The sequence below is a fragment of the Leptodactylus fuscus genome, chromosome 9, assembly GCF_031893055.1.
Source record: "Leptodactylus fuscus isolate aLepFus1 chromosome 9, aLepFus1.hap2, whole genome shotgun sequence".
Taxonomy (NCBI): domain Eukaryota; kingdom Metazoa; phylum Chordata; class Amphibia; order Anura; family Leptodactylidae; genus Leptodactylus; species Leptodactylus fuscus.
This window is the reverse complement of record NC_134273.1, coordinates 2,520,101-2,544,625: the sequence shown is the minus strand read 5'-3', so window position 1 is coordinate 2,544,625 and position 24,525 is coordinate 2,520,101. Positions and strand designations below refer to the sequence as shown.

General features: G+C 51.2%; 2 protein-coding genes across 2 annotated transcripts; one reads left to right on the top strand and one right to left on the bottom strand.

Moving 5' to 3' along the window:
- The first annotated feature begins 7,810 nt into the window (after window positions 1-7,810).
- On the top strand, window positions 7,811-11,779 carry LOC142218077 (uncharacterized). Its single transcript, XM_075286511.1, has 8 exons — window positions 7,811-7,941; window positions 9,555-9,735; window positions 9,836-10,018; window positions 10,156-10,395; window positions 10,527-10,595; window positions 10,797-10,880; window positions 10,946-11,086; window positions 11,623-11,779. Exons 1-8 carry the CDS (start codon window positions 7,931-7,933, stop codon window positions 11,710-11,712), a joined length of 999 nt encoding a protein of 332 aa, XP_075142612.1. The 5' UTR covers window positions 7,811-7,930; the 3' UTR covers window positions 11,713-11,779.
- A 674-nt stretch (window positions 11,780-12,453) lies between these two features.
- On the bottom strand, window positions 12,454-24,262 carry NASP (nuclear autoantigenic sperm protein). The gene is made up of 15 exons (XM_075287192.1): window positions 24,091-24,262; window positions 17,259-17,306; window positions 17,066-17,176; window positions 16,770-16,850; window positions 16,533-16,642; window positions 14,676-15,851; window positions 14,417-14,457; window positions 14,163-14,239; window positions 13,899-13,972; window positions 13,625-13,813; window positions 13,355-13,524; window positions 13,029-13,082; window positions 12,876-12,956; window positions 12,670-12,786; window positions 12,454-12,586 (listed from the first exon to the last, which is right to left on the bottom strand). The coding sequence occupies exons 1-15, from the start codon at window positions 24,129-24,131 to the stop codon at window positions 12,536-12,538; spliced, it is 2,421 nt and encodes an 806-aa protein (XP_075143293.1). The 5' UTR covers window positions 24,132-24,262; the 3' UTR covers window positions 12,454-12,535.
- Between the last annotated feature and the right edge of the window lie 263 nt (window positions 24,263-24,525).

The following is a 24,525-nucleotide window of genomic DNA, read 5'->3' as shown; positions in this document are numbered from 1 at the left end:
TGAGCCGATCTTGAGATTTCAGGATCATTTTCCATTCGAACCCGATCTTAATTCCGATCCCAATGCAAGTCAATGGGATTTTTTTTAATAATCGAAAATCAGATTTTAAAAACGATCCTATTCACTGCACAGCATGGAGTACAACAATTGTTTCAATTAAAAAAAAATTCCCCGGCTACTTAGCCCCCTGGTGTCCACTTACCTGCACAGATCCGCTGCCGCTCCAAGTTCTTCTCTGTCCGGTCCTCTCTCATTGACATGCCTTCAGAGCGCCGTGTGCGCCCCAACCTCCCTAGGCTAGTGTTAGAAATTATGGGAATAGGCGGGGCTTGTTGTGGCTTAGGAGAGTGTGGGCGGGGAGACGTGAGTGCATTACTCACATCTCCCCTCCCAGTACCCGCCCACACTCTCCTAAACCACAAGCACTGCCTTCCCCCAGCATCTCCAACAGAAGAGGAGCGAAAAGAACGGGGAGCGGCAGCACTTCTGTGCAGGTAAGTTGAGTAAAGTTCATGAGCAGATAGATACTATCTACTCTTCTGCTTCGTCCCTGCTTTACTGTATACTCAGCTCTGCTACATCTCAGATACGGTAAGACAGGGACAAAGTAGAAGAGTGGCAGGCTGCAGTAAATCCATAGGAATGAATGGACGAGGCCGTGACGGTTTCCTCTCTCTGACACCTGGCAGAGATCCTTCAGGTTATTGGGACGTCTGACAACTTTATTACACTGGGATTAAATGTCATTCATATAAAATGAGATTATATGTAGCAGAGCTGGGTAAGTGCTCAGAGCCGCCGGCACAGTCTATACATAGGTTGTATATGTCATCAGGCAGCACTGCAGGATCCTATAGGTAACAGGCACCTGCTCTGCTCTTTACTGGGGGTAAGATGCTTTGGGGTTCTACTATAATAGTCAGTGACTAACAGTAACTGATCTGTGCTCATACAGGTGATACGCACTCAGGGCCGGGGCATGTCGTGTATTATGTCGGCTGTCAGTTCTTCAGTCCAGAGCGGCTGCTTCATCTTCGGAGAGCAGGAGGTAGAGTTTTCTGCTATATACTGTCGTGTGTGTATATATATATATCCCCATGGACTGTTTTCTCTCATCATCTTCTTACAGATTCCATTACTGAGACTGTTTGGGGGTGTATTTGATCAGCCCCTAGGCCCCCGGCATTGTAGCTGCTATCAGTGGCCACTAATCTGTTCTAATAGCCTTGTGTATCTTATATTGGGGCACTCGCGCTGTAGTCCGCCATCAGGTGAGGGTGGAAGCAGAACGTCGGTTACTTCCATATGTTAAAACGCCTCTAACTCTGCCTAGTCCCACGCTTTCCCCTTTGACCCCTATCCAGTTACATATAGGTGGTCACTATAAGAAACAGTGATAAAGCCCCCTCAGTGCCCTCACACTGTATAATGCCCCCCTCAGTGCCCTCACACTATATAGTGCCCCCAAATAGTATAATGCCCCCCTCAGTGCCCTCACACTATATAGTGCCCCCAAATAGTATAATGCCCCCCTCAGTGCCCTCACACTACATAGTGCCCCCATATAGTATAATGCCCCCTCAGTGCCCTCACACTATATAGTGCCCCCATATAGTATAATGCCCCCCTCAGTGCCCTCACACTATATAGTGCCCCCATATAGTATAATGCCCCCCCTCAGTGCCCTCACACTATATAATGCCCCCCTCAGTGCCCTCACACTATATAGTGCCCCCATATAGTATAATGCCCCCCTCAATGCCCTCACACTATATAATACCCCCCTCAGTGCCCTCACACTATATAATGCCCCCCTCAGTGCCCTCACACTATATAGTGCCCCCATATAGTATAATGCCCCCCTGCCTCAGTGCCCTCACACTACATAGTGCCCCCATATAGTATAATGCCCCCCTCAGTGCCCTCACACTATATAGTGCCCCCAAATAGTATAATGCCCCCCTCAGTGCCCTCACACTATATAGTGCCCCCAAATAGTATAATGCCCCCCTCAGTGCCCTCACACTACATAGTGCCCCCATATAGTATAATGCCCCCTCAGTGCCCTCACACTATATAGTGCCCCCATATAGTATAATGCCCCCCTCAGTGCCCTCACACTATATAGTGCCCCCATATAGTATAATGCCCCCCCTCAGTGCCCTCACACTATATAATGCCCCCCTCAGTGCCCTCACACTATATAGTGCCCCCATATAGTATAATGCCCCCCTCAATGCCCTCACACTATATAATACCCCCCTCAGTGCCCTCACACTATATAATGCCCCCCTCAGTGCCCTCACACTATATAGTGCCCCCATATAGTATAATGCCCCCCTGCCTCAGTGCCCTCACACTATATAATGCCCCCCTCAGTGCCCTCACACTATATAGTGCCCCCATATAGTATAATGCCCCCCTGCCTCAGTGCCCTCACACTACATAGTGCCCCCATATAGTATAATGCCCCCCTGCCTCAGTGCCCTCACACTATATAGCGCCCCCATATAGTATAATGCCCCCCTCAGTGCCCTCACACTATATAGTGCCCCCATATAGTATAATGCCCCCCTCAGTGCCCTCAAACTATATAGTGCCCCCATATAGTATAATGCCCCCCCTCAGTGCCCTCAAACTATATAGTGCCCCCATATAGTATAATGCCCCCCCTCAGTGCCCTCACACTATATAATGCCCCCCTCAGTGCCCTCACACTATATAATACCCCCCTCAGTGCCCTCACACTATATAGTGCCCCCATATAGTATAATGCCCCCTGCCTCAGTGCCCTCACACTACATAGTGCCCCCATATAGTATAATGCCCCCCTGCCTCAGTGCCCTCACACTACATAGTGCCCCCATATAGTATAATGCCCCCCTGCCTCAGTGCCCTCACACTACATAGTGCCCCCATATAGTATAATGCCCCCCTGCCTCAGTGCCCTCACACTACATAGTGCCCCCATATAGTATAATGCCCCCCTGCCTCAGTGCCCTCACACTATATAGCGCCCCCATATAGTATAATGCTCCCCCCTCAGTGCCCTCACACTATATAGTGCCCCCATATAGTATAATGCCCCCCTCAAAGCCCTCACACTATATAGTGCCCCCATATAGTATAATGCCCCCTCAGTGCCCTCACAGTATATAGTGCCCCCATATAGTATAATGCCCCCCTCAGTGCCCTCACACTATATAGTGCCCCCATATAGTATAATGCTCCCCCCTCAGTGCCCTCACACTATATAGTGCCCCCATATAGTATAATGCCCCCCTCAAAGCCCTCACACTATATAGTGCCCCCATATAGTATAATGCCCCCTCAGTGCCCTCACAGTATATAGTGCCCCCATATAGTATAATGCCCCCTCAGTGCCCTCACACTATATAGTGCCCCCATATAGTATAATGCCCCCCCAGTGCCCTCACTCTATATAGTGCCCCCATATGGTATAATGCCCCCCTCAGTGCCCTCACACTATATAGTGCCCCCATATAGTATAATGCCCCCCTCAGTGCCCTCACACTATATAGTACCCCCATATAGTATAATGCTCCCCCCTCAGTGTCCTCACACTATATAGTGCCCCCATATAGTATAATGCCCTCTCAGTGCCCTTACACTATATAGTGCCCCCATATAGTATAATGCCCCCCCCCTCAGTGTCCTCACACTATATAGTGTCCCCGTATAGTATAATGCCCCCCCTCAGTGTCCTCACACTATATAGTGTCCCCATATAGTATAATGCCTCCCCAGTGCCCTCACAGTATATAGTGCCCCCATATAGTATAATGCCCTCTCAGTGCCTCACACTATATAGTGCCCCCACATAGTATAATGCCCCCCTCAGTGCCCTCACACTATATAGTGCCCCCATATAGTATAATGCCCCCCTCAGTGCCCTCACACTATATAGTGCCCCCATATAGTATAATGCCCCCCCTCAGTGCCCTCACACTATCACACTATATAGTGCCCCCATATAGTATAATGCCCCCCTTTCTCTTCTCTAGTGTCCCTATACAGTACAAGGACCCTCGGTTAATCCCATGGTTGTCGCGGCCTGGTGTTACTGACAGACGGAGAGAACAAGTGACGTCCCGGTTTTGGTCCTTTTTGTGCGGATGCATCACAGTAGTGGCAGTGAGGATCGGCAGCATGGTGGCCAGACTCCGGCTACTCCAATCTCCGCTGCCACGACTATAATACATCAGTGCTAAATGGCCCTTATGCAGGAGCGCGGAGGCAAGAGGACAGCGCCCCTAGTGGTCAGGAGCTGACACATCGCTGCTGTTCTGCTCTTTCAGGCCGTATTCCACAAGGTGACACCGGAGGACGATCTCCTGCTGATGCTGCACTTCTACCACTGGCCCGGCGGCAGCACAGCCTGGGCTCCATGGCAGTACCGCAAGAGAGTGCAGCCCCTTCTGGCCAGCGAAGAGTGGGCCGTAGCTTGGACAGTGGTCAGACTTACCAGACTACAGCCATGGGACACAGGAGCAGGTGACGGGGGGAGTATCTCACATGATAGGATTAGATACATCATGAGACCTGGTCACTCGCTTCTCCTCATCCTCAGGTTCTCACAATCCTGGAGGCCGCCATATTGAGTGGAACACGGGACTCCATGACCTCCCCTTGTACCACGGACCGGCACCGCTGCTGCTCGAGCTCTCTGCCATAGTAAGTCTTACAGGGTAAATTGTAATGTGGGCGCACAGACAGGGGGCGCTGCGCCGAGACGCTACATCTCCTGCCGTATAGTGCAGCGGGATTCCCTCAGACCACCACCAATAGGCGGCGCAGCTGAGCTGGAGTCACTGACTATAACCCTCACCCAGACATCCACATTACTGCAGTGTTGTACGAGGCCGCTGTATAGGGTAGCGCTCCAGCTCTCACAATCGTCTCATCATCTCTTCTTCCTGCTCAGAAGCCGGGCAGCTATGGGGAAAGATTTGAGCCATACGGTGGCGCCATGTTGCGGCTTTATATCTACAGCACAACCCGACCAGATTCCCCTTTTCCTGCGGAGTCTGCAGTTACAGACAGCGATGGCGACCGCGGGCTCCCGGAGGTGAGACCGTTCATGGCCCTCTAGCCCCAGCCTGTATATACGATAGTCTTATATACTGTCTCTTCTATAGGGCGTGTACATTCCTCATTCCCGGAGGGCGCCACCTGTGGAGTCCTACCGCTCTGGTGACATCATCAAGCTCTTCATAGATGGCGCGCGATTCCTGCCCGATGCGGTGACGGTCACGCGGGTCACTGGGAGGATATTTGACAGGAACTATGACCAGTAAGTGGGGTTGGGATTGTGTGGGATCACCCTGAAACAGAATAAGCCCCAAAGGTCGAGCCCCTCACTGGGACCTGAACCTCCCCTCGAAGGATCATAGGGCAGATTCGTACCCGCTCGTTACTTGGTGCCGTTCTCCGCAGGATCGGGCCAGATATCTGCAGTGGGATCGATTTAGACAGTGACATTTTCCAACCATCCTACAATTACTCCATAGAGATCAATTCTCCGAATGTCCCGCCGACGGCGACCCTGCTGCTAAAGGTAACACGCAAAGGGTTAACAGCGGGATTAATTTTAGGGCGACATTCTCTATGGAAGGAGGACATGTGATATCCCCTCCCCCTCCTGTTTGTCAGGTTTATACCATCGATCGGTTCACGAGGGATCTGGCGCTGATCGGATGGGCGGCGATCAATCTTTTTGTACAGTCTGGAACCCAAATGGCGCCAAAATCTGATTCTAGAGACATTGAGGTGAGATCTCCTGCAGCCTTGTGGATGGGGCCGCCCTGAGAACCACTCACATCTCCTAATCCTCTACAGGTCTCACTAAATAAAGGAGCCCATCAGATCCGGATCTACTACAGCCCCCCACCCAGTGACCAGGCCCTCACTGTGGAGTCACTGACCTCATCAGGACGGTGAGAATGATGGGAGTAATAGTCAGTATACAAGTAATACAGAGACTGCAATACCTGATATTACATAGTAAGAGGAGGGCAGAGGGGTCACTCATCTAAAATCAGAGCCAGTCTAAGCACAGTCTTAAATGGCTGATGAGTTCACAGAAAAAAATAAATTGTATTCCCCTGTCCTACAATCGGCCTCTCCTCTCCTGACGTGGCTGATAACAGATAGTAATAGATTGTATTCCCCTGTCCTACAGTCGGCCTCTCCTCTCCTGACGTGGATGATAACAGATAGTAATAGATTGTATTCCCCTGTCCTACAGTCGGCCTCTCCTCTCCTGACGTGGATGATAACAGATAGTAATAGATTGTATTCTCCTGTCCTACAGTCGGCCTCTCCTCTCCTGACATGGCTGATAACAGATAGTAATAGATTGTATTCCCCTGTCCTACAGTCGGCCTCTCCTCTCCTGACGTGGATGATAACAGATAGTAATAGATTGTATTCTCCTGTCCTACAGTCGGCCTCTCCTCCCCTGACATGGCTGATAACAGATAGTAATAGATTGTATTCCCCTGTCCTACAGTCGGCCTCTCCTCTCCTGACATGGCTGATAACAGATAGTAATAGATTGTATTCCCCTGTCCTACAGTCGGCCTCTCCTGACATGGCTGATAACAGATAGTAATAGATTGTATTCTCCTGTCCTACAGTCGGCCTCTCCTCTTCTGACATGGCTGATAACAGATAGTAATAGATTGTATTCTCCTGTCCTACAGTCGGCCTCTCCTCTCCTGACATGGCTGATAACAGATAGTAATAGATTGTATTCCCCTGTCCTACAGTCGGCCTCTCCTGACGTGGCTGATAACAGATAGTAATAGATTGTATTCCCCTGTCCTACAGTCGGCCTCTCCTCTCCTGACATGGCTGATAACAGATAGTAATAGATTGTATTCTCCTGTCCTACAGTCGGCCTCTCCTCTCCTGACATGGCTGATAACAGATAGTAATAGATTGTATTCTCCTGTCCTACAGTCGGCCTCTCCTCTCCTGACATGGCTGATAACAGATAGTAATAGATTGTATTCTCCTGTCCTACAGTCGGCCTCTCCTCTCCTGACATGGCTGATAACAGATAGTAATAGATTGTATTCTCCTGTCCTACAGTCGGCCTCTCCTCTTCTGACATGGCTGATAACAGATAGTAATAGATTGTATTCTCCTGTCCTACAGTCGGCCTCTCCTCTCCTGACATGGCTGATAACAGATAGTAATAGATTGTATTCCCCTGTCCTACAGTCGGCCTCTCCTGACGTGGCTGATAACAGATAGTAATAGATTGTATTCCCCTGTCCTACAGTCGGCCTCTCCTGACGTGGCTGATAACAGATAGTAATAGATTGTATTCTCATGTCCTACAGTCGGCCTCTCCTCTCCTGACATGGCTGATAACAGATAGTAATAGATTGTATTCTCCTGTCCTACAGTCGGCCTCTCCTCTCCTGACATGGCTGATAACAGATAGTAATAGATTGTATTCTCCTGTCCTACAGTCGGCCTCTCCTCTCCTGACATGGCTGATAACAGATAGTAATAGATTGTATTCCCCTGTCCTACAGTTGCCAAACCGCCTGTGTCCATATGCAGCCTCTCCGCGGATACTGACACTAAAACAGCCCTTCAGCTGTGTTAGCAGGACTAGGTCAGGACAAGCTCTTAGCTTTATGACCGATCATGGAGGAGACATCTTACAGACAGATGTGACAGTCTTGCAGCTTTCGGACACTTCGCTGGCTGCAGATCTTACAGATAATTCAGACCTTCCCTCCTGTGTCCCTGCAGGATTGTACCCTGTGCAACATTATTACTCCGTATCACAAAGTCTGGAACTGCCACCAGGGGGCGTCCTGAATACTCACAGGGAGTCTATTACTCCAGCAACGCTCAGCCAACCCCAGGGGAGACTCAACTGTACAGAGCAATGGGGAACAGGTAAGAGCTGAAGTCTGCCAGAGGCCACTGATAAGAGCCAGCTATACACAAGGGGGCAGTATAATCCTGAGCTAGCAAAAACTGACATATAGGAGCACGGTATGGCAGTAATATATATAGGAGCATCAAATGGCGTGTTTATATAGTAGTAGCAACCTACGGCGGTAATTATATGGAAGCACTGTATGGCAGTAATTATAATTACCACCGTACGGTGCTCCTATATCATTACAGTCATACAGTGGTCCTGTATAACTCTGTACTAACAGAATAGTGAGTGCAGCTCCGGAGTATAATACAGGATAAGTAATGTAATGTATGTACACAGTGACTGTACCAGCAGAATAGTGAGCGCAGCTCTGGAGTATAATACAGGATAAGTAATGTAATGTATGTACACAGTGACTGTACCAGCAGAATAGTGAGCGCAGCTCTGGAGTATAATACAGGATAAGTAATGTAATGTATGTACACAGTGACTGTACCAGCAGAATAGTGAGCGCAGCTCCGGAGTATAATACAGGATAAGTAATGTAATGTATGTACACAGTGACTGTACCAGCAGAATAGTGAGCGCAGCTCCGGAGTATAATACAGGATAAGTAATGTAATGTATGTACACAGTGACTGTACCAGCAGAATAGTGAGCGCAGCTCTGGGGTATAATACAGGAGAAGTAATGTAATGTATGTACACAGTGACTGCACCAGCAGAATAGTGAGCGCAGCTCCGGAGTATAATACAGGATAAGTAATGTAATGTATGTACACAGTGACTGCACCAGCAGAATAGTGAGCGCAGCTCTGGAGTATAATACAGGATAAGTAATGTAATGTATGTACACAGTGACTGCACCAGCAGAATAGTGAGCGCAGCTCTGGAGTATAATACAGGATAAGTAATGTAATGTATGTACACAGTGACTGTACCAGCAGAATAGTGAGCGCAGCTCTGGAGTATAATACAGGATAAGTAATGTAATGTATGTACACAGTGACTGCACCAGCAGAATAGTGAGCGCAGCTCTGGAGTATAATACAGGATAAGTAATGTATGTACACATTGACTGCACCAGCAGAATAGTGAGCGCAGCTCTGGGGTATAATACAGGATAAGTAATGTATGTACACAGTGACTGCACCAGCAGAATAGTGAGCGCAGCTCTGGAGTATAATACAGAATAAGTAATGTAATGTATGTGCACAGTGACTGCACCAGCAGAATAGTGAGCGCAGCTCTGGAGTATAATGCAGGATAAGTAATGTAATGTATGTACACAGTGACTGCACCAGCAGAATAGTGAGCGCAGCTCTGGAGTATAATGCAGGATAAGTAATGTAATGTATGTACACAGTGACTGCACCAGCAGAATAGTGAGCGCAGCTCTGGAGTATAATGCAGGATAAGTAATGTAATGTATGTACACAGTGACTGTACCAGCAGAATAGTGAGCGCAGCTCTGGAGTATAATGCAGGATAAGTAATGTAATGTATGTACACAGTGACTGCACCAGCAGAATAGTGAGCGCAGCTCTGGAGTATACACAGGATGTAACTGAGGACAGTGATGTATTTTATATAAGGCTCCTACCTCTGTCCTGTATATTGTGCAGGTCACTGGTCCGGGTCAGGGAGGTGATTTCTCGGCTTGCGGGCAGCTCTTCCAGGGGTCTGATGACGGACGAGTTTCTCTCTGATTGGGTTAATAAGACATTTACTGAGAAGATGACGGCCACCCCCCAATCCTTCCAGCTCTGCTGCGTCTCCCCATATCTGGTCACATCAGGCATTAAGGTGATCCATCCGTACTAAACTACAGAATCTCTTGCAGCTTAAGTTAGGACTTGTGTATTATTGGCCACAACATAACATTAACCCTTTCCTATTACTGCAGGTCTCAGTGGACATGGCCCAGAATTTGCCTTGGTCAGGTTTCACCTTCGCTCATATTTGCTTCAATCCCCCAGCAGCCTATTATTATGGGCAGCCATGGATGAAATACGACCGCGCCACAAGCGTCCACGACATCGATATGAACAGTGATCTCCGCTGTCCGGCATGGCGGGATGGATTCAAGGTCCGTCAAAGGGGAGGAAAGAGCAAATGTCCCAATATCCTGCACAATTGTCATTATCCTTCTTTCCCAGCATCCTGCACATCTGACCCCGTCCGTTCTGATCTCCGCTCACAGCAATCTTTCCTCTATTCCCTCAGACCTTCACCCGTAGAATATTCCAGAAGTATCTGACCCTCATCATCCACCTACATGAGATTGTGACACAAGAACCAGAGGCGAGCGGCGCAGATTCCAATCAGACCTGGCCCGGCCAGTCATCCCACACACCAGTGTTCAGATCGGGGTCACAGGCATGGACAGCGTTGGGGGTCTTCTATAAAGGTTACTGTAACCTGGGGGTCTTCCAGCTGCCCCTGTACCAGGGAGCCCCCAGCCAGGTAATCCCCACATCATGTTGTATATGGTGACCTGACCAGAACCCCACAGCAGAGGGCGCCATGTCTAATTGCACCAATGTTGATGTGACCTATATAAAGCAGTCTCTGATTTGTGACATCTATTTCTATAGACTGCGTTGCGTTCCCTGCGGTCCGGAAACTGCTGGAAAAGATTACACGAACTTGAACTGAAGAAAACGGTAAGAAAACTTCCTCAGGCTGAGGGTGCAGGTACCAAGGAGTCAGAAGGGCCAATGGGATGGCACATCAGATAAGTAATTGCCCCCTCCAGTAGGTGGCGCTGTCCACTCTTACCTCCGCTACATTTCCTGTTAAGCCAGTGACGATTATTCCTGCGTTCCGGATTATCTGTACACTCAGCCATATGTTTCCTGCCATAGATTGTGCGGTTAGAGGCGGCTTCTGTCACACTGCGGATCGCAGATGGACGGCGCCAGGAGGAGGTGACAACCTACAGTCCGCAGGTGAGTATACAGCAGAGTGACCCATGGAGGCAGCAACAGCCATCTGACCTGTGCGCCCCCTACAGGAGGTAAACCTGATGTACTTACCGGAGGATGCCATCGCCTCTTACACTGCACAGCCAAGTGGGAGGAGCCTAGCAGAGCTGGTACCTGGCACACAGCAAGCAGAAGACTTCAAGAAGCTCCTAGTGAACTGGTACAGAAAGGTAAAATGAGCAGGACAAGAAGGTATCTTATAATGAACTGCTGTATCTAATCCTATCAGGTGGGGGACTGTCTGCTGTATCTAATCCTAGCAGGTGGGAGGGGGGGTACTGTCTGCTGTATCTAATCCTAGCAGGTTGGGGGGGGTACTGTCTGCTGTATCTAATCCTAGCAGGTGGGGGTACTGTCTGCTGTATCTAATCCTAGCAGGTGGGAGGGGGGGTACTGTCTGCTGTATCTAATCCTAGCAGGTGGGAGGGGGGGGTACTGTCTGCTGTATCTAATCCTAGCAGGTGGGGGTACTGTCTGCTTTATCTAATCCTATCAGGTGAGGGACTGTCTGCTGTATCCAGTTCTAGCAGGTGGGGGGGTACTGTCTGCTGTATCTAATCCTAGCAGGTGGGGGGTATGGTCTGCTGTATCTAATCCTATCAGGTGGGGGGGTACTGTCTGCTGTATCCAGTTCTAGCATGTGGGATACTCTGAGGCAGACAGCACTGCACCTCCCATCAGTCACCATCTTGCTTTCTCTTTCCAGTATCTGATGTCGTCTCACCCACAATCCACCACAGATCAGATGTGGCCACAGCAGACCCCAGGAGAGGACGTCCACCCCAGTGACCCCTGACCAGCAGCCGTCAGACACTGCCCCTCATTCACTACATGGAGGATTTTAGGCCTTTGTACCTCTAGTACCTAGAGAGTCACTTCCCTCCAGTCAGTTTTATCAGGTGACGCTAGTGAGGCCTTAAGACAGCGATTCTACATTTCGGACAAGACTTTTTTTTTTTTTTTTGGGGGGGGGGGGGGACACACTGCATTGAGCAGGGAAATTGGGGAGGGGGATGGAACGTGGCACGTTGGCGTTTATATTTGTGCTTCATCCTTCAGCATTAGGTCGGCCTCTGCTTCTCTTATCCTTAGACTATGGTCACACAGTGCTGAGCTGCAGTCTTGTCACTTTGAGGATAATTCAGCAGAGACTCCAGAGTGTGAGTCAGTTTTGCAGGGGAAGGAGGTAAAGAGTTTGATCAGTAGATGTCAATCCCTTCCATCTTCCTACTGATGTACGTGGTGCCAGTAATGTTGTGACCAGATATTAAAGCATTGTGCGGACTCCACCTATAGTGTTTGTTGTGTGCTCCGGCTGTAGGTTACCCAGCACCGTATATACTAGGAGACTATGGGCAGATTTACAGCCAGCCCAAGGAGCAGCAGAGTGTGAGCACACACCAGGGGCCGGTCAGCCTGTGCTGGGGATTGGCACAGATTTGACCCCCAGCCTCACATCCTGCAGTCAGGACCCTTAGGACTGCACAATACAGGTGGAGTAGCCTGCAGTGATACAATTGGCTAAAAGAATTTTTTTTTTATTCTTTATTTTGTTTTACAAAAAGATGCTCAAAACCAAAAAGTGGAAAAATATATACACAGTCCGATATGAGGAAGGGTCACGCAGTGCTCTCCACTGCCGCTGTCTCCATGGGAGTCTGATTCTCTTCCTGTAGAAGGAAGATAAGGCCTGTTACTATATAGCACTACAATCACCCTGGGGTCAGAGGTCACAGGGCAGCGCTGCACCCACCTCATTCTCCACCGCCTTACTGGTGGGCACCACAGCATCACCGTTCCCAGACCCATTCTCCACAGGTTCAGACTTTGATTTCTTGGCGTCTTTAATTGGACTCTCCTCAGTTTTCCTCTGGAGAATAGAGTGTGGTTAGCCTGGACACAGCACCGAGTGCCCCCCCGTGTCACCTACCCCTATAGACGTACGTGACATGGCTTTACCTTCTTCCGTACTAGATGAGTGATGTCAGAGATGCAGTTAGTTACTGGGACGGTGCAGTCTGTGCTGTGTTCTGCTGCAGCCTGTAGAGACAGAGGCTCAGTCACATGGCCTTGGCCTGATACCACCCTATAGATTCCATAGGTGTTACTTACAGCAGGTGTAGAGGTGCCTCCATTCTCTTTGGGAAAACCCGACGACGTGCCAACCTATTAAACATTGAAAGGAATTTAGATAAAATGCAAGTGAAGATGTGACCTATTATTAATGTGCAGACCGCCCTATAGAGTCTACAAGCAGGTAATATAGGTACACGTATAGAAAGGGCAAGTCAGAGGAGCCACAGAGATAGTGAGAGCCAGCAGGCGAGGTTCACAGGCCAATAGGGAGCAGGACAGCTTTCTCCATAAACCCTCTGCCATTACACTGCTGCAGCCTCAGTCCCATCATCACCCCTAGTGGCAGCAGCAGGAACACTAACCAGAGTCTCTTTGAGCGCTTTGTCTGTGTCTTCTGCCGTTTTATGTGCTTCTTTGGAGTCTTCAATCTTCTCCCTGATATCGGGCAGTAAGCCCTGCAGTTCCGCCATCTCCTTCTGCGTCTCCTCTTTAGACTCCTCCACAGCCTTCTCTAGCTGTTCTTTGAGGACAGCTGAGGACAAGAGGAACAAGTCAGACGGCTGTGCCATTATTTACAGGGACAGTCCGCTTCACCGAACATCAGGGCGTCTCATTCACCCCAAGACACTCACCCAGTCTCTTCTCTATCACATGTATGGACTGTGTGAAGTGAGAGATGGCATCGTCGTGTCTGCTGCTGTACTGATAGGCCAGGCCCAGCTGGTAGTGAGTCTCTGCTAGTAGTCGGTCATGTTCCTCTAGATGCTCCTTCTGGATGGTCAGACATGCAAGGAAGTCTTCTACGGCCTGCGAGTAGTTCTCTGGAAGACAGTAATACATTGGTCACTGCCGAGGCTTGTAATAAGGAGGATCTGCCCCCTGCAGAGCTCGGAGGAGATCACTTACCTGACTCGACGCTGACCTCGCCCAGCTTCAGATGAGCCTGCGCCGCCTTCAGCTGCGCCGCCTTGTCCTGCTGCCTGTGGAGAAGATTCCAGGGTGATTTAGGCCCTGACTACAACAGTTCCCAATCACTCCAGGCATTAGCAAAGTGCAAGCCCACAAGAGAGGCGAGACCCCAGGCCAAGACTAGATGGCCATAGATTATTATGCAGATACGGTCTTAAGGAAGTCAGGCAACTCACACCACCATGTTGGAAGGTTACTTACCTCTGATATATGACTTTGCACAGGTCCAGCATCTCCCAGGCCAGCTGCAGGTTGCCAACTTCATCCTCCTCAGTTTCCTGAAATGAAAGCCACAGGTTAATAGCAAACACAGGCAGACCCCACTATAAGACAGGCCAGCAGATGTGTACACAGTATGCATGCAGACCCATATGTCTCCATGGTTACAGACTACTCTCTAACAATCCAAGCAGGACAGAACTGTAGTATGAGGCTTTAGCAGCAGTCACATTTACCTTCTCTTCTGACTCTTCATTGTCAGAGTCTTCTCCTTCCTCTGCAATAAAGAAACAAGGTAAGTGTCAGCCTCTGAGTGAGGGCTGGAGGGAATCTTTGTGCATGCAGTGTGGACAGAACCATAGTGCCACCACCACCAGACTGGTAGAGACCGGTATCTCAGACTCAGGTGCAGGAACACTCCAGACCTTCGCTGCCAGGTCACTAGACAGGTGCATCGTTTTAGAACTTGACCCAATCTACAACACCCCGTGTTACCTTCTTCCCCTTCCATTGGCTCTGCCTCCTCTTCACCTTCAGTTTTGTCTTCCATCTCTTCAGCAGCAGTTTCCTCAGTTTTTGGTGCAGCTTCAGAGCCCTCAGCTCCTTCAGGTTTATTCTGTTTATCTGCAGCTTCTTCAGGCTCATCCTCAGGTTTAGCTGCTGCTTCAGAGGCCTCATTCTTGGGCTTGTCCTCAGGTTTAGCTTCAGAGGCTTCATCCTTGGGATGGTCCTCAGATTTAGCTTCGGAGGCCTCATCCTTGGGCTTCTCAGATTTAGCTTCAGCGGCCTCTTCCTTGAGATGGTCCTCAGATTTAGCTGCTGCTTCAGAGGCCTCATTCTTCGGCTTATCCTCAGGTTTAGCTTCAGAGGCCCCATCCTTGGGCTTGTCCTCAGATTTAACTTCAGAGGCCTCATCCTTGGGCTTGTCCTCAGATTTAACTTCAGAGGCCTCATCCTTGGGCTTGTCCTCAGATTTAGCTTCAGAGGCCTCAGTCTTGGGATGGTCCTCAGGTTTAGCTTCAGAGGCCTCAGTCTTGGGATGGTCCTCAGGTTTAGCTTCAGAGGCCTCATCCTTGGGCTTCTCCTCAGATTTAGCTTCAGAGGCCTCAGTCTTGGGATGGTCCTCAGGTTTAGCTTCAGAGGCCTCAGTCTTGGGATGGTCCTCAGGTTTAGCTTCAGAGGCCTCAGTCTTGGGATGGTCCTCAGGTTTAGCTTCAGAGGCCTCATCCTTGGGCTTGTCAGGTTTAGCCACAGTTTCATCCTCAGGTTTCGCTTCAGAGGACTCATCCTTGAGCTTGTCCTCAGTTTTAGTGTCAGGGGCCTCGTTTCCTTCAGGTTTGTTCTCATCAGGTCCTTGCATGGAGTCAGCCTCTCCTTCAGTCTTGCTCTTCTCTGTAGCTTCCTCGGTCTTGCTCTTCTCTGTAGCTTCTGTTGTGCTCATCTCTTCATCTGCAGCTTCTGAGGGAGTCTCTGCTTCAGCCTTTTCTTTGGAGATGTCCTTTATCTCAGCATCTTCAGGCTTATCTTTGGCCTCCAGAACTTCAGAGGATGTCTCACACTCCATCTCCTCATCTTTTGGCTCTTCAGAGTCTTGACCGTTCTTGTCAGATTTCTCCTCCTTCTCCGCCATGGCGTCATATACCTGCTCTCTTAACTCCTCCCTTTCTTTCTCTAAAGGTTTGAGAAAAATCCCTCTGTTTTAGAGACAGCCATAGCATGTGACATCTTGTAAGTGGTGATGTCATGAGACAGTCAGATCTCAGCACATTGCATGCAGTCGTATTACACTGTACAACTACAACCAGCTCAGCCTCACCATGCAGGACAGCAGTGCTGAGTGTAGTAACCCCACACTAGTCAATGCCTTCTAATATATGGGCAATTTGAATCCCGAGGGCCATACAGAAAAGGTAGATCCTAGAGTCACCCACGACTGGCAGCATAGCTGAACCAACAATCAAATGAGGAGGGAGGGGGGTACAGTGTGGAGGCAAGATACTGCAGAACTGATGGCTACTATATAGACTTTGCATATTCAGGTTCTAGATCGCAGCACAGCCTAGTAGCACTCCGTGCTGCAGCCACTCACGGCTGCCTGATGGTACTCACTATAAATCTGCTTACAGTAATGGAGTGGTCCTGTCACCTCAGCTTGCTGATAGAAAGCACTACTGAGACTCTACAATACTGTACAATGGTGGACTATTCTATAATAAGGCAATGTTCCCTCTACAGACACCAGGTATGGCAGCTTTGACCAGGACAGAGGTTCCCCGAAGCAGTACCAGACATTGGGTGACTGAGCTCCAGGCAATAGCTAAATACAGTTGTGTTATTGGTGGGTGCACGTACCATCAAGGTTGGAGGCACTGGGGATATTGGGGTCCTCCTTGTCATCACTTTCCTCATCTTCCTCCTCTGGCACTCCTTCCAGAGCATTACCCAGGACATTGTTCTCCATTCTGTACAAAGACAAGAACAGGGGAAGTCAGTGCAGAGACCGAGCGAGTGTCCATGTCGCAGGAGCAGAGATTGAAGGCTGCGGCCTATAACAAGGATCTACTAGTTACACCAGATGGCAGCTCTTACCGTGCAAGCTCCAGGAGGGCCAAGCCGTAGTAATAGAAGGCATCTGCACACTTGTCAGACGTCTCCCCGTACTTCTTACCCCTGCAGAACAGAAGCCATTAGATGACATACCTGGGGTGCAGACCCTGAAAACTATAGGGAGGGGAGCCTACTAAAAATAGTGTATGTAGCAGGGCTCTGAGGCAAGTAGATCTCCTGGTAGAAGCACGTTTTGAGTCCAGGAAAGGGAGCAGATAACAGGGAGCAGCAGCATGCTCTGAGCATCATGCTTAGCCCCAGCTTTACCCATTACTCACAGCAGGCTGCTTGCTTCCTGGAAGGCGTTGACAGCGGAGCGGACGTCCTTCATGACCAGGTTTCGGCTGCCCACTCCCATCAGCCTTTTCACCTCAGCATCCACATCATCCCTGTAAGGAGGGAACAAGAGCCGGTCACTCATTGCCCTGCATACAGGGTGGGCACAGACGGCAAGTTGGGGGAGGGTCTTACCCGTTCACTTGTTCAGCAGATGTTGAAGGTGTAGAAACTTCTTCCATCCTGAGAGATAAGAAGAAACATTAGAATCACCAGCAGAGTGAACCAGGCCTAGAGAATGACACCTGCAGCGTCACCTAGAGGACAGCACAGGACCTGCACCATGGACAGGGGCAAGCACAGCTACAACATAGGGCTGCAGGATCACAGAGTCACCGCGACCAGTGAGGCCCAGGGGCGACCAGTGACCTTCAGCCTCCACTAGGAGTGTAATCCTAGCGACAAGACCACGCTGATGTCATTCTAGTGATGTCACTGACCAGCGCCAGCCTGACCACTGCAGAAATCAGATAGGACATAAGACCCCATGACCACAGCCTCACCTAGTTTTTGCCTCTTAGATCTCTGCTTGCTGTCAGTGACTGAACCAGCACCTACCCTGACTACTGCTGAGGGTTTGTCACAATTGCATGCACTATGGGAATTCCTCCATGACAGTTTGTGACTGTCAGTGTAGGGCATCCCCTGTGCTCTACAATGACACCTCAGTCTTCTCCAGACCGCCTCTTCTTCCACATTACTGGCTTTATCCAGAAGTGCCGACTGTGCATGTCTGTCGGCCATTTTCCTCAGGTCCAGAAAAGATTGAACTGTCACTGGAGAGCGTTTTTGGACAGCACAGGGGACGTCCCCAGTGCTGTTTGAGTGCAGGGGAATGCCTCCAATGCTGTCAGAAAACTCATTTACATATGGAAGAAGCAGCACGGGTCAAAAAGGTAAGAATAGCCTTTCCTAGGCCCCGTTCACACAGGGAGCTGAAGGGCGGATTTTGACACCGAGAGTGATGCAGGGAGCCGCGTCACTCTTGGACAAAAATGAGTTCTCACAGCACAGGGGGCGGGCCCCAGCGCTCAAAAAGCCAGAGAGAACTCTCCAACATCACCTCCATCTTCTTCAGGAACTGGTCTTCGCGTCTTCTTCTGGCGGTGGCTCCAAACTCCTAGGCCTCGGGCAAAGCCGACTGCGCATGCCCACAGGCCACCAGAAAATGGCTGCTTACAATACTGTGCAAGCGGCCATTTTCTTGTGGCTGTTGGGCATGCACAGTTGGCTTTGCCTGAGGGCTAGAAATTTGAAGCCACCGCCGGAAGAAGATGCAAAGAGCAGTTCCTGAAGAAGAGTGAGGCGGCGCTGGAGAGTTCTCTCAGCATTGGGGACCCCCCAGTGCGGTTTGAGCGCCAGGGACTGCCCCCAGTGCTGCGAAGGAACTCATTTGCATACCAACGAAAACCAGCTTATATACCAAACCACAGCGCGGAGAAGAATAGCCTCTCTCAAGGCTATTCCTACGTGGTAGGCAGACATAAAATTTGAGTTTTATGATAGGATTCCTTTAAGGCTATTCTAACATATTCTTAGTTAACGGAAATTCTAATGATAGAATCCCTTTATTTCTCCCCCTCAGGCTCTCCATAATGCCGCACCCCCATACATTTCCTCCATCATCTCGATCACACATCCCGTGCTCTCCGCTCACTCAATGACCTAACACTTCCGTCCTCTATTATCAGAACCTCCCACACTCGTATACAAGACTTCTCCCGAGCTGCACCACTTCTCTGGAATGCTCTACCCCGGACAATCAGATAGTTGTGCAGACAGAGAATCATCTCCGGACACTGGCAGGCTGGGGCTGCGGCAGCCCGCCTGCCAGTGTCCGTATATGACTCTCAGCCTGCGCTGTGAAGCAGCAGACACCGGGGATCCCTGCATCCCGCGATCGACCCATACGTCCTTTGTGATCTACCAGTAGATTGTGATCGACGTATTGGGCACCCCTGTTGTAAGCTCTTGTGAGCAGGACCCTCAGTCCCATTGTGTGAAGTGACCATTTCTTTGTTATGTATCTTTCTGTCTGTATTTGAACCCTACAGATTGTACAGCGCTGCGGAATATGTTGGCGCTATAGAAATTCAATGTATTATGATAAAGGGTGAACAGAGACCAACCTCACCAAGGCAGTTGGGAGAGATTTGAGCTCTGTTCACACCACAACTATCCAGTAGACATCAGGATTACAGATTACACTATGAGGCACTGCAGCTTCCCCCCCTCCCCCCAATACTATGAGGCACCAGGGTCTCCCTCCAATACTATGAGGTACAGCGTCTCCCTCCAATACTATGAGGTACAGCTATGAGGCACCAGGGTCTCCCCCCAATACTATGAGGCACCAGGGTCTCCCCCCAATACTATGAGGCACCAGGGTCTCCCCCCAATACTATGAGGTACAGCTATGAGGCACCAGGGTCTCCCCCCAATACTATGAGGTACAGCTATGAGGCACCAGGGTCTCCCCCCAATACTATGAGGCACAGCTATGAGGTACCAGGGTCTCCCCCAATACTATGAGGTGCAGCTATGAGGCACCAGGGTCTCCCCCCAATACTATGAGGTGCAGCTATGAGGTACCAGGGTCTCCCCCCAATACTATGAGGCGCAGCTATGAGGCACCAGGGTCTCCCCCAATACTATGAGGTGCAGCTATGAGGCACCAGGGTCTCCCCCAATACTATGAGGTGCAGCTATGAGGCACCAGGGTCTCCCCCCAATACTATGAGGTGCAGCTACGAGGCACCAGGGTCTCCCCCAATACTATGAGGTACAGCTATGAGGCACCAGGGTCTCCCCCAATACTATGAGGTACAGCTATGAGGCACCAGGGTCTCCCCCAATACTATGAGGCACAGCTATGAGGCACCAGGGTCTCCCCCAATACTATGAGGTACAGCTATGAGGCACCAGGGTCTCCCCCAATACTATGAGGCACAGCTATGAGGCACCAGGGTCTCCCCCAATACTATGAGGCACAGCTATGAGGCACCAGGGTCTCCCCCAATACTATGAGGTGCAGCTATGAGGCACCAGGGTCTCCCCCCAATACTATGAGGTACAGCTATGAGGCACCAGGGTCTCCCCCCAATACTATGAGGTGCAGCTACGAGGCACCAGGGTCTCCCCCAATACTATGAGGTACAGCTACGAGGCGCCAGGGTCTCCCCCCAATACTATGAGGTACAGCTACGAGGCGCCAGGGTCTCCCCCCAATACTATGAGGTACAGCTACGAGGCACCAGGGTCTCCCCCCAATACTATGAGGTACAGCTATGAGGCACCAGGGTCTCCCCCCAATACTATGAGGTACAGCTATGAGGCACCAGGGTCTCCCCCCAATACTATGAGGTACAGCTATGAGGCACCAGGGTCTCCCCCCAATACTATGAGGTACAGCTATGAGGCACCAGGGTCTCCCCCCAATACTATGAGGTACAGCTATGAGGCGCCAGGGTCTCCCCCCAATACTATGAGGTACAGCTATGAGGCACCAGGGTCTCCCCCCAATACTATGAGGTGCAGCTATGAGGCACCAGGGTCTCCCCCCAATACTATGAGGTACCAGGGTCTCCCCCAATACTATGAGGTACAGCTATGAGGCACCAGGGTCTCCCCCCAATACTATGAGGTACAGCTATGAGGCACCAGGGTCTCCCCCAATACTATGAGGCACAGCTATGAGGCACCAGGGTCTCCCCCCAATACTATGAGGTACAGCTATGAGGCACCAGGGTCTCCCCCAATACTATGAGGTACAGCTACGAGGCGCCAGGGTCTCCCCCAATACTATGAGGCACCAGGGTCTCCCCCAATACTATGAGGCACAGCTATGAGGCACCAGGGTCTCCCCCAATACTATGAGGCACAGCTATGAGGCACCAGGGTCTCCCCCCAATACTATGAGGTACAGCTATGAGGCACCAGGGTCTCCCTCAATACTATGAGGTACAGCTACGAGGCGCCAGGGTCTCCCCCAATACTATGAGGCACCAGGGTCTCCCCCAATACTATGAGGTACAGCTATGAGGCACCAGGGTCTCCCCCAATACTATGAGGTGCAGCTATGAGGCACCAGGGTCTCCCCCAATACTATGAGGCACAGCTATGAGGCACCAGGGTCTCCCCCCAATACTATGAGGTACAGCTATGAGGCACCAGGGTCTCCCCCAATACTATGAGGCACCAGGGTCTCCCCCAATACTATGAGGTACAGCTATGAGGCACCAGGGTCTCCCCCCAATACTATGAGGCACAGCTATGAGGCACCAGGGTCTCCCCCAATACTATGAGGTACAGCTATGAGGCACCAGGGTCTCCCCCCAATACTATGAGGCACAGCTATGAGGCACCAGGGTCTCCCCCAATACTATGAGGTACAGCTATGAGGCACCAGGGTCTCCCCCCAATACTATGAGGCACAGCTATGAGGCACCAGGGTCTCCCCCCAATACTATGAGGTGCAGCTATGAGGCACCAGGGTCTCCCCCCAATACTATGAGGTACAGCTATGAGGCACCAGGGTCTCCCCCCAATACTATGAGGTACAGCTATGAGGCACCAGGGTCTCCCCCCAATACTATGAGGTACCAGGGTCTCCCCCAATACTATGAGGTACAGCTATGAGGCACCAGGGTCTCCCCCCAATACTATGAGGCACCAGGGTCTCCCCCCAATACTATGAGGTGCAGCTACGAGGCACCAGGGTCTCCCCCAATACTATGAGGCACCAGGGTCTCCCCCAATACTATGAGGTACAGCTATGAGGCACCAGGGTCTCCCCCAATACTATGAGGCACAGCTATGAGGCACCAGGGTCTCCCCCAATACTATGAGGCACAGCTATGAGGCACCAGGGTCTCCCCCAATACTATGAGGTACAGCTATGAGGCACCAGGGTCTCCCCCCAATACTATGAGGTACAGCTATGAGGCACCAGGGTCTCCCCCCAATACTATGAGGTACAGCTATGAGGCACCAGGGTCTCCCCCAATACTATGAGGTACAGCTATGAGGCACCAGGGTCTCCCCCCAATACTATGAGGTGCAGCTATGAGGCACCAGGGTCTCCCCCAATACTATGAGGTACAGCTACGAGGCGCCAGGGTCTCCCCCCAATACTATGAGGTACAGCTACGAGGCACCAGGGTCTCCCCCCAATACTATGAGGTACAGCTACGAGGCACCAGGGTCTCCCCCCAATACTATGAGGTACAGCTATGAGGCACCAGGGTCTCCCCCCAATACTATGAGGTACAGCTATGAGGCACCAGGGTCTCCCCCCAATACTATGAGGTACAGCTATGAGGCACCAGGGTCTCCCCCCAATACTATGAGGTACAGCTATGAGGCGCCAGGGTCTCCCCCCAATACTATGAGGTACAGCTATGAGGCACCAGGGTCTCCCCCCAATACTATGAGGTGCAGCTATGAGGTACCAGGGTCTCCCCCCAATACTATGAGGTACCAGGGTCTCCCCCAATACTATGAGGTACAGCTATGAGGCACCAGGGTCTCCCCCCAATACTATGAGGTACAGCTATGAGGCACCAGGGTCTCCCCCCAATACTATGAGGCACCAGGGTCTCCCCCCAATACTATGAGGTGCAGCTACGAGGCACCAGGGTCTCCCCCAATACTATGAGGCACCAGGGTCTCCCCCAATACTATGAGGCACAGCTATGAGGCACCAGGGTCTCCCCCCAATACTATGAGGTACAGCTATGAGGCACCAGGGTCTCCCCCAATACTATGAGGTACAGCTACGAGGCGCCAGGGTCTCCCCCAATACTATGAGGCACCAGGGTCTCCCCCAATACTATGAGGCACAGCTATGAGGCACCAGGGTCTCCCCCAATACTATGAGGCACAGCTATGAGGCACCAGGGTCTCCCCCCAATACTATGAGGTACAGCTACGAGGCACCAGGGTCTCCCCCAATACTATGAGGTACAGCTACGAGGCGCCAGGGTCTCCCCCAATACTATGAGGCACCAGGGTCTCCCCCAATACTATGAGGTACAGCTATGAGGCACCAGGGTCTCCCCCAATACTATGAGGTGCAGCTATGAGGCACCAGGGTCTCCCCCAATACTATGAGGCACAGCTATGAGGCACCAGGGTCTCCCCCCAATACTATGAGGTACAGCTATGAGGCACCAGGGTCTCCCCCAATACTATGAGGCACCAGGGTCTCCCCCAATACTATGAGGTACAGCTATGAGGCACCAGGGTCTCCCCCCAATACTATGAGGCGCAGCTATGAGGCACCAGGGTCTCCCCCAATACTATGAGGCACAGCTATGAGGCACCAGGGTCTCCCCCAATACTATGAGGCACAGCTATGAGGCACCAGGGTCTCCCCCAATACTATGAGGCACAGCTATGAGGCACCAGGGTCTCCCCCAATACTATGAGGCACAGCTATGAGGCACCAGGGTCTCCCCCAATACTATGAGGCACAGCTATGAGGCACCAGGGTCTCCCCCAATACTATGAGGTACAGCTATGAGGCACCAGGGTCTCCCCCCAATACTATGAGGTGCAGCTATGAGGCACCAGGGTCTCCCCCAATACTATGAGGTACAGCTATGAGGCACCAGGGTCTCCCCCAATACTATGAGGTACATTTGGCGCCAACCTTCCGCTATCACCTGGGCACACAAAGCTCAGCGCGCCCAGAGCCCAGCAGCCAATCAGGAGACGAGCTGTCGGCGGGCCTGTCTGCAGCAGCCAATAGGAAGCGGAGCAGTCGCCTCTGTTGCCAGGAAAGCCTCGGGCCCCGCCCCCTCACTATGTGGCCCGTTGGGAGCCGGTGAGAGCCGCACAGACCCCGGGACCGGCGGAGCGGACCGAGGAGGGGCCCAGACATCGCCGTAACCGAGAGCCCGGCGACCGCTGTCAGCCTCCGCCCGCCATGTGCCCCCGCACACCCGGCATCCACACCCGCACTCACTGCTCTGGCTCGGCCGGTACCGCTGCGGTCTCTTCGGTCATGGTGCCGCGGCCGGTGCCTGTAACCCGCGTAGTAGGAGTGAGGAGAAGATGGCAGATCGTATCCCCCGCGCCGGGAGCCGCTCTTATACCGCCTGCTCCGGAGCCCCGCCCCCACGTCACAGGACACGCCCTCCGGCTTCCGATGACCTCTAACCTCTGATCTGTTTCCCGCGCTAATGGCGGCCTATTGTCTGCCGGTCACGTGACGCCCTAACCCCTGCGATGCCGGTGGGAAATCACACAGAACACAGACGTGGCGGCTAAGTGTTCACACATTTGCTGCGGTACCGCAGTGTTTATGCTGATGTGGCGATATTACCGCAGGTCTGCTTTCACCTCAACCGCTACCAGTGAATTTACCCTTAGCATTTAATGACATGGTGCGGTTTGGATG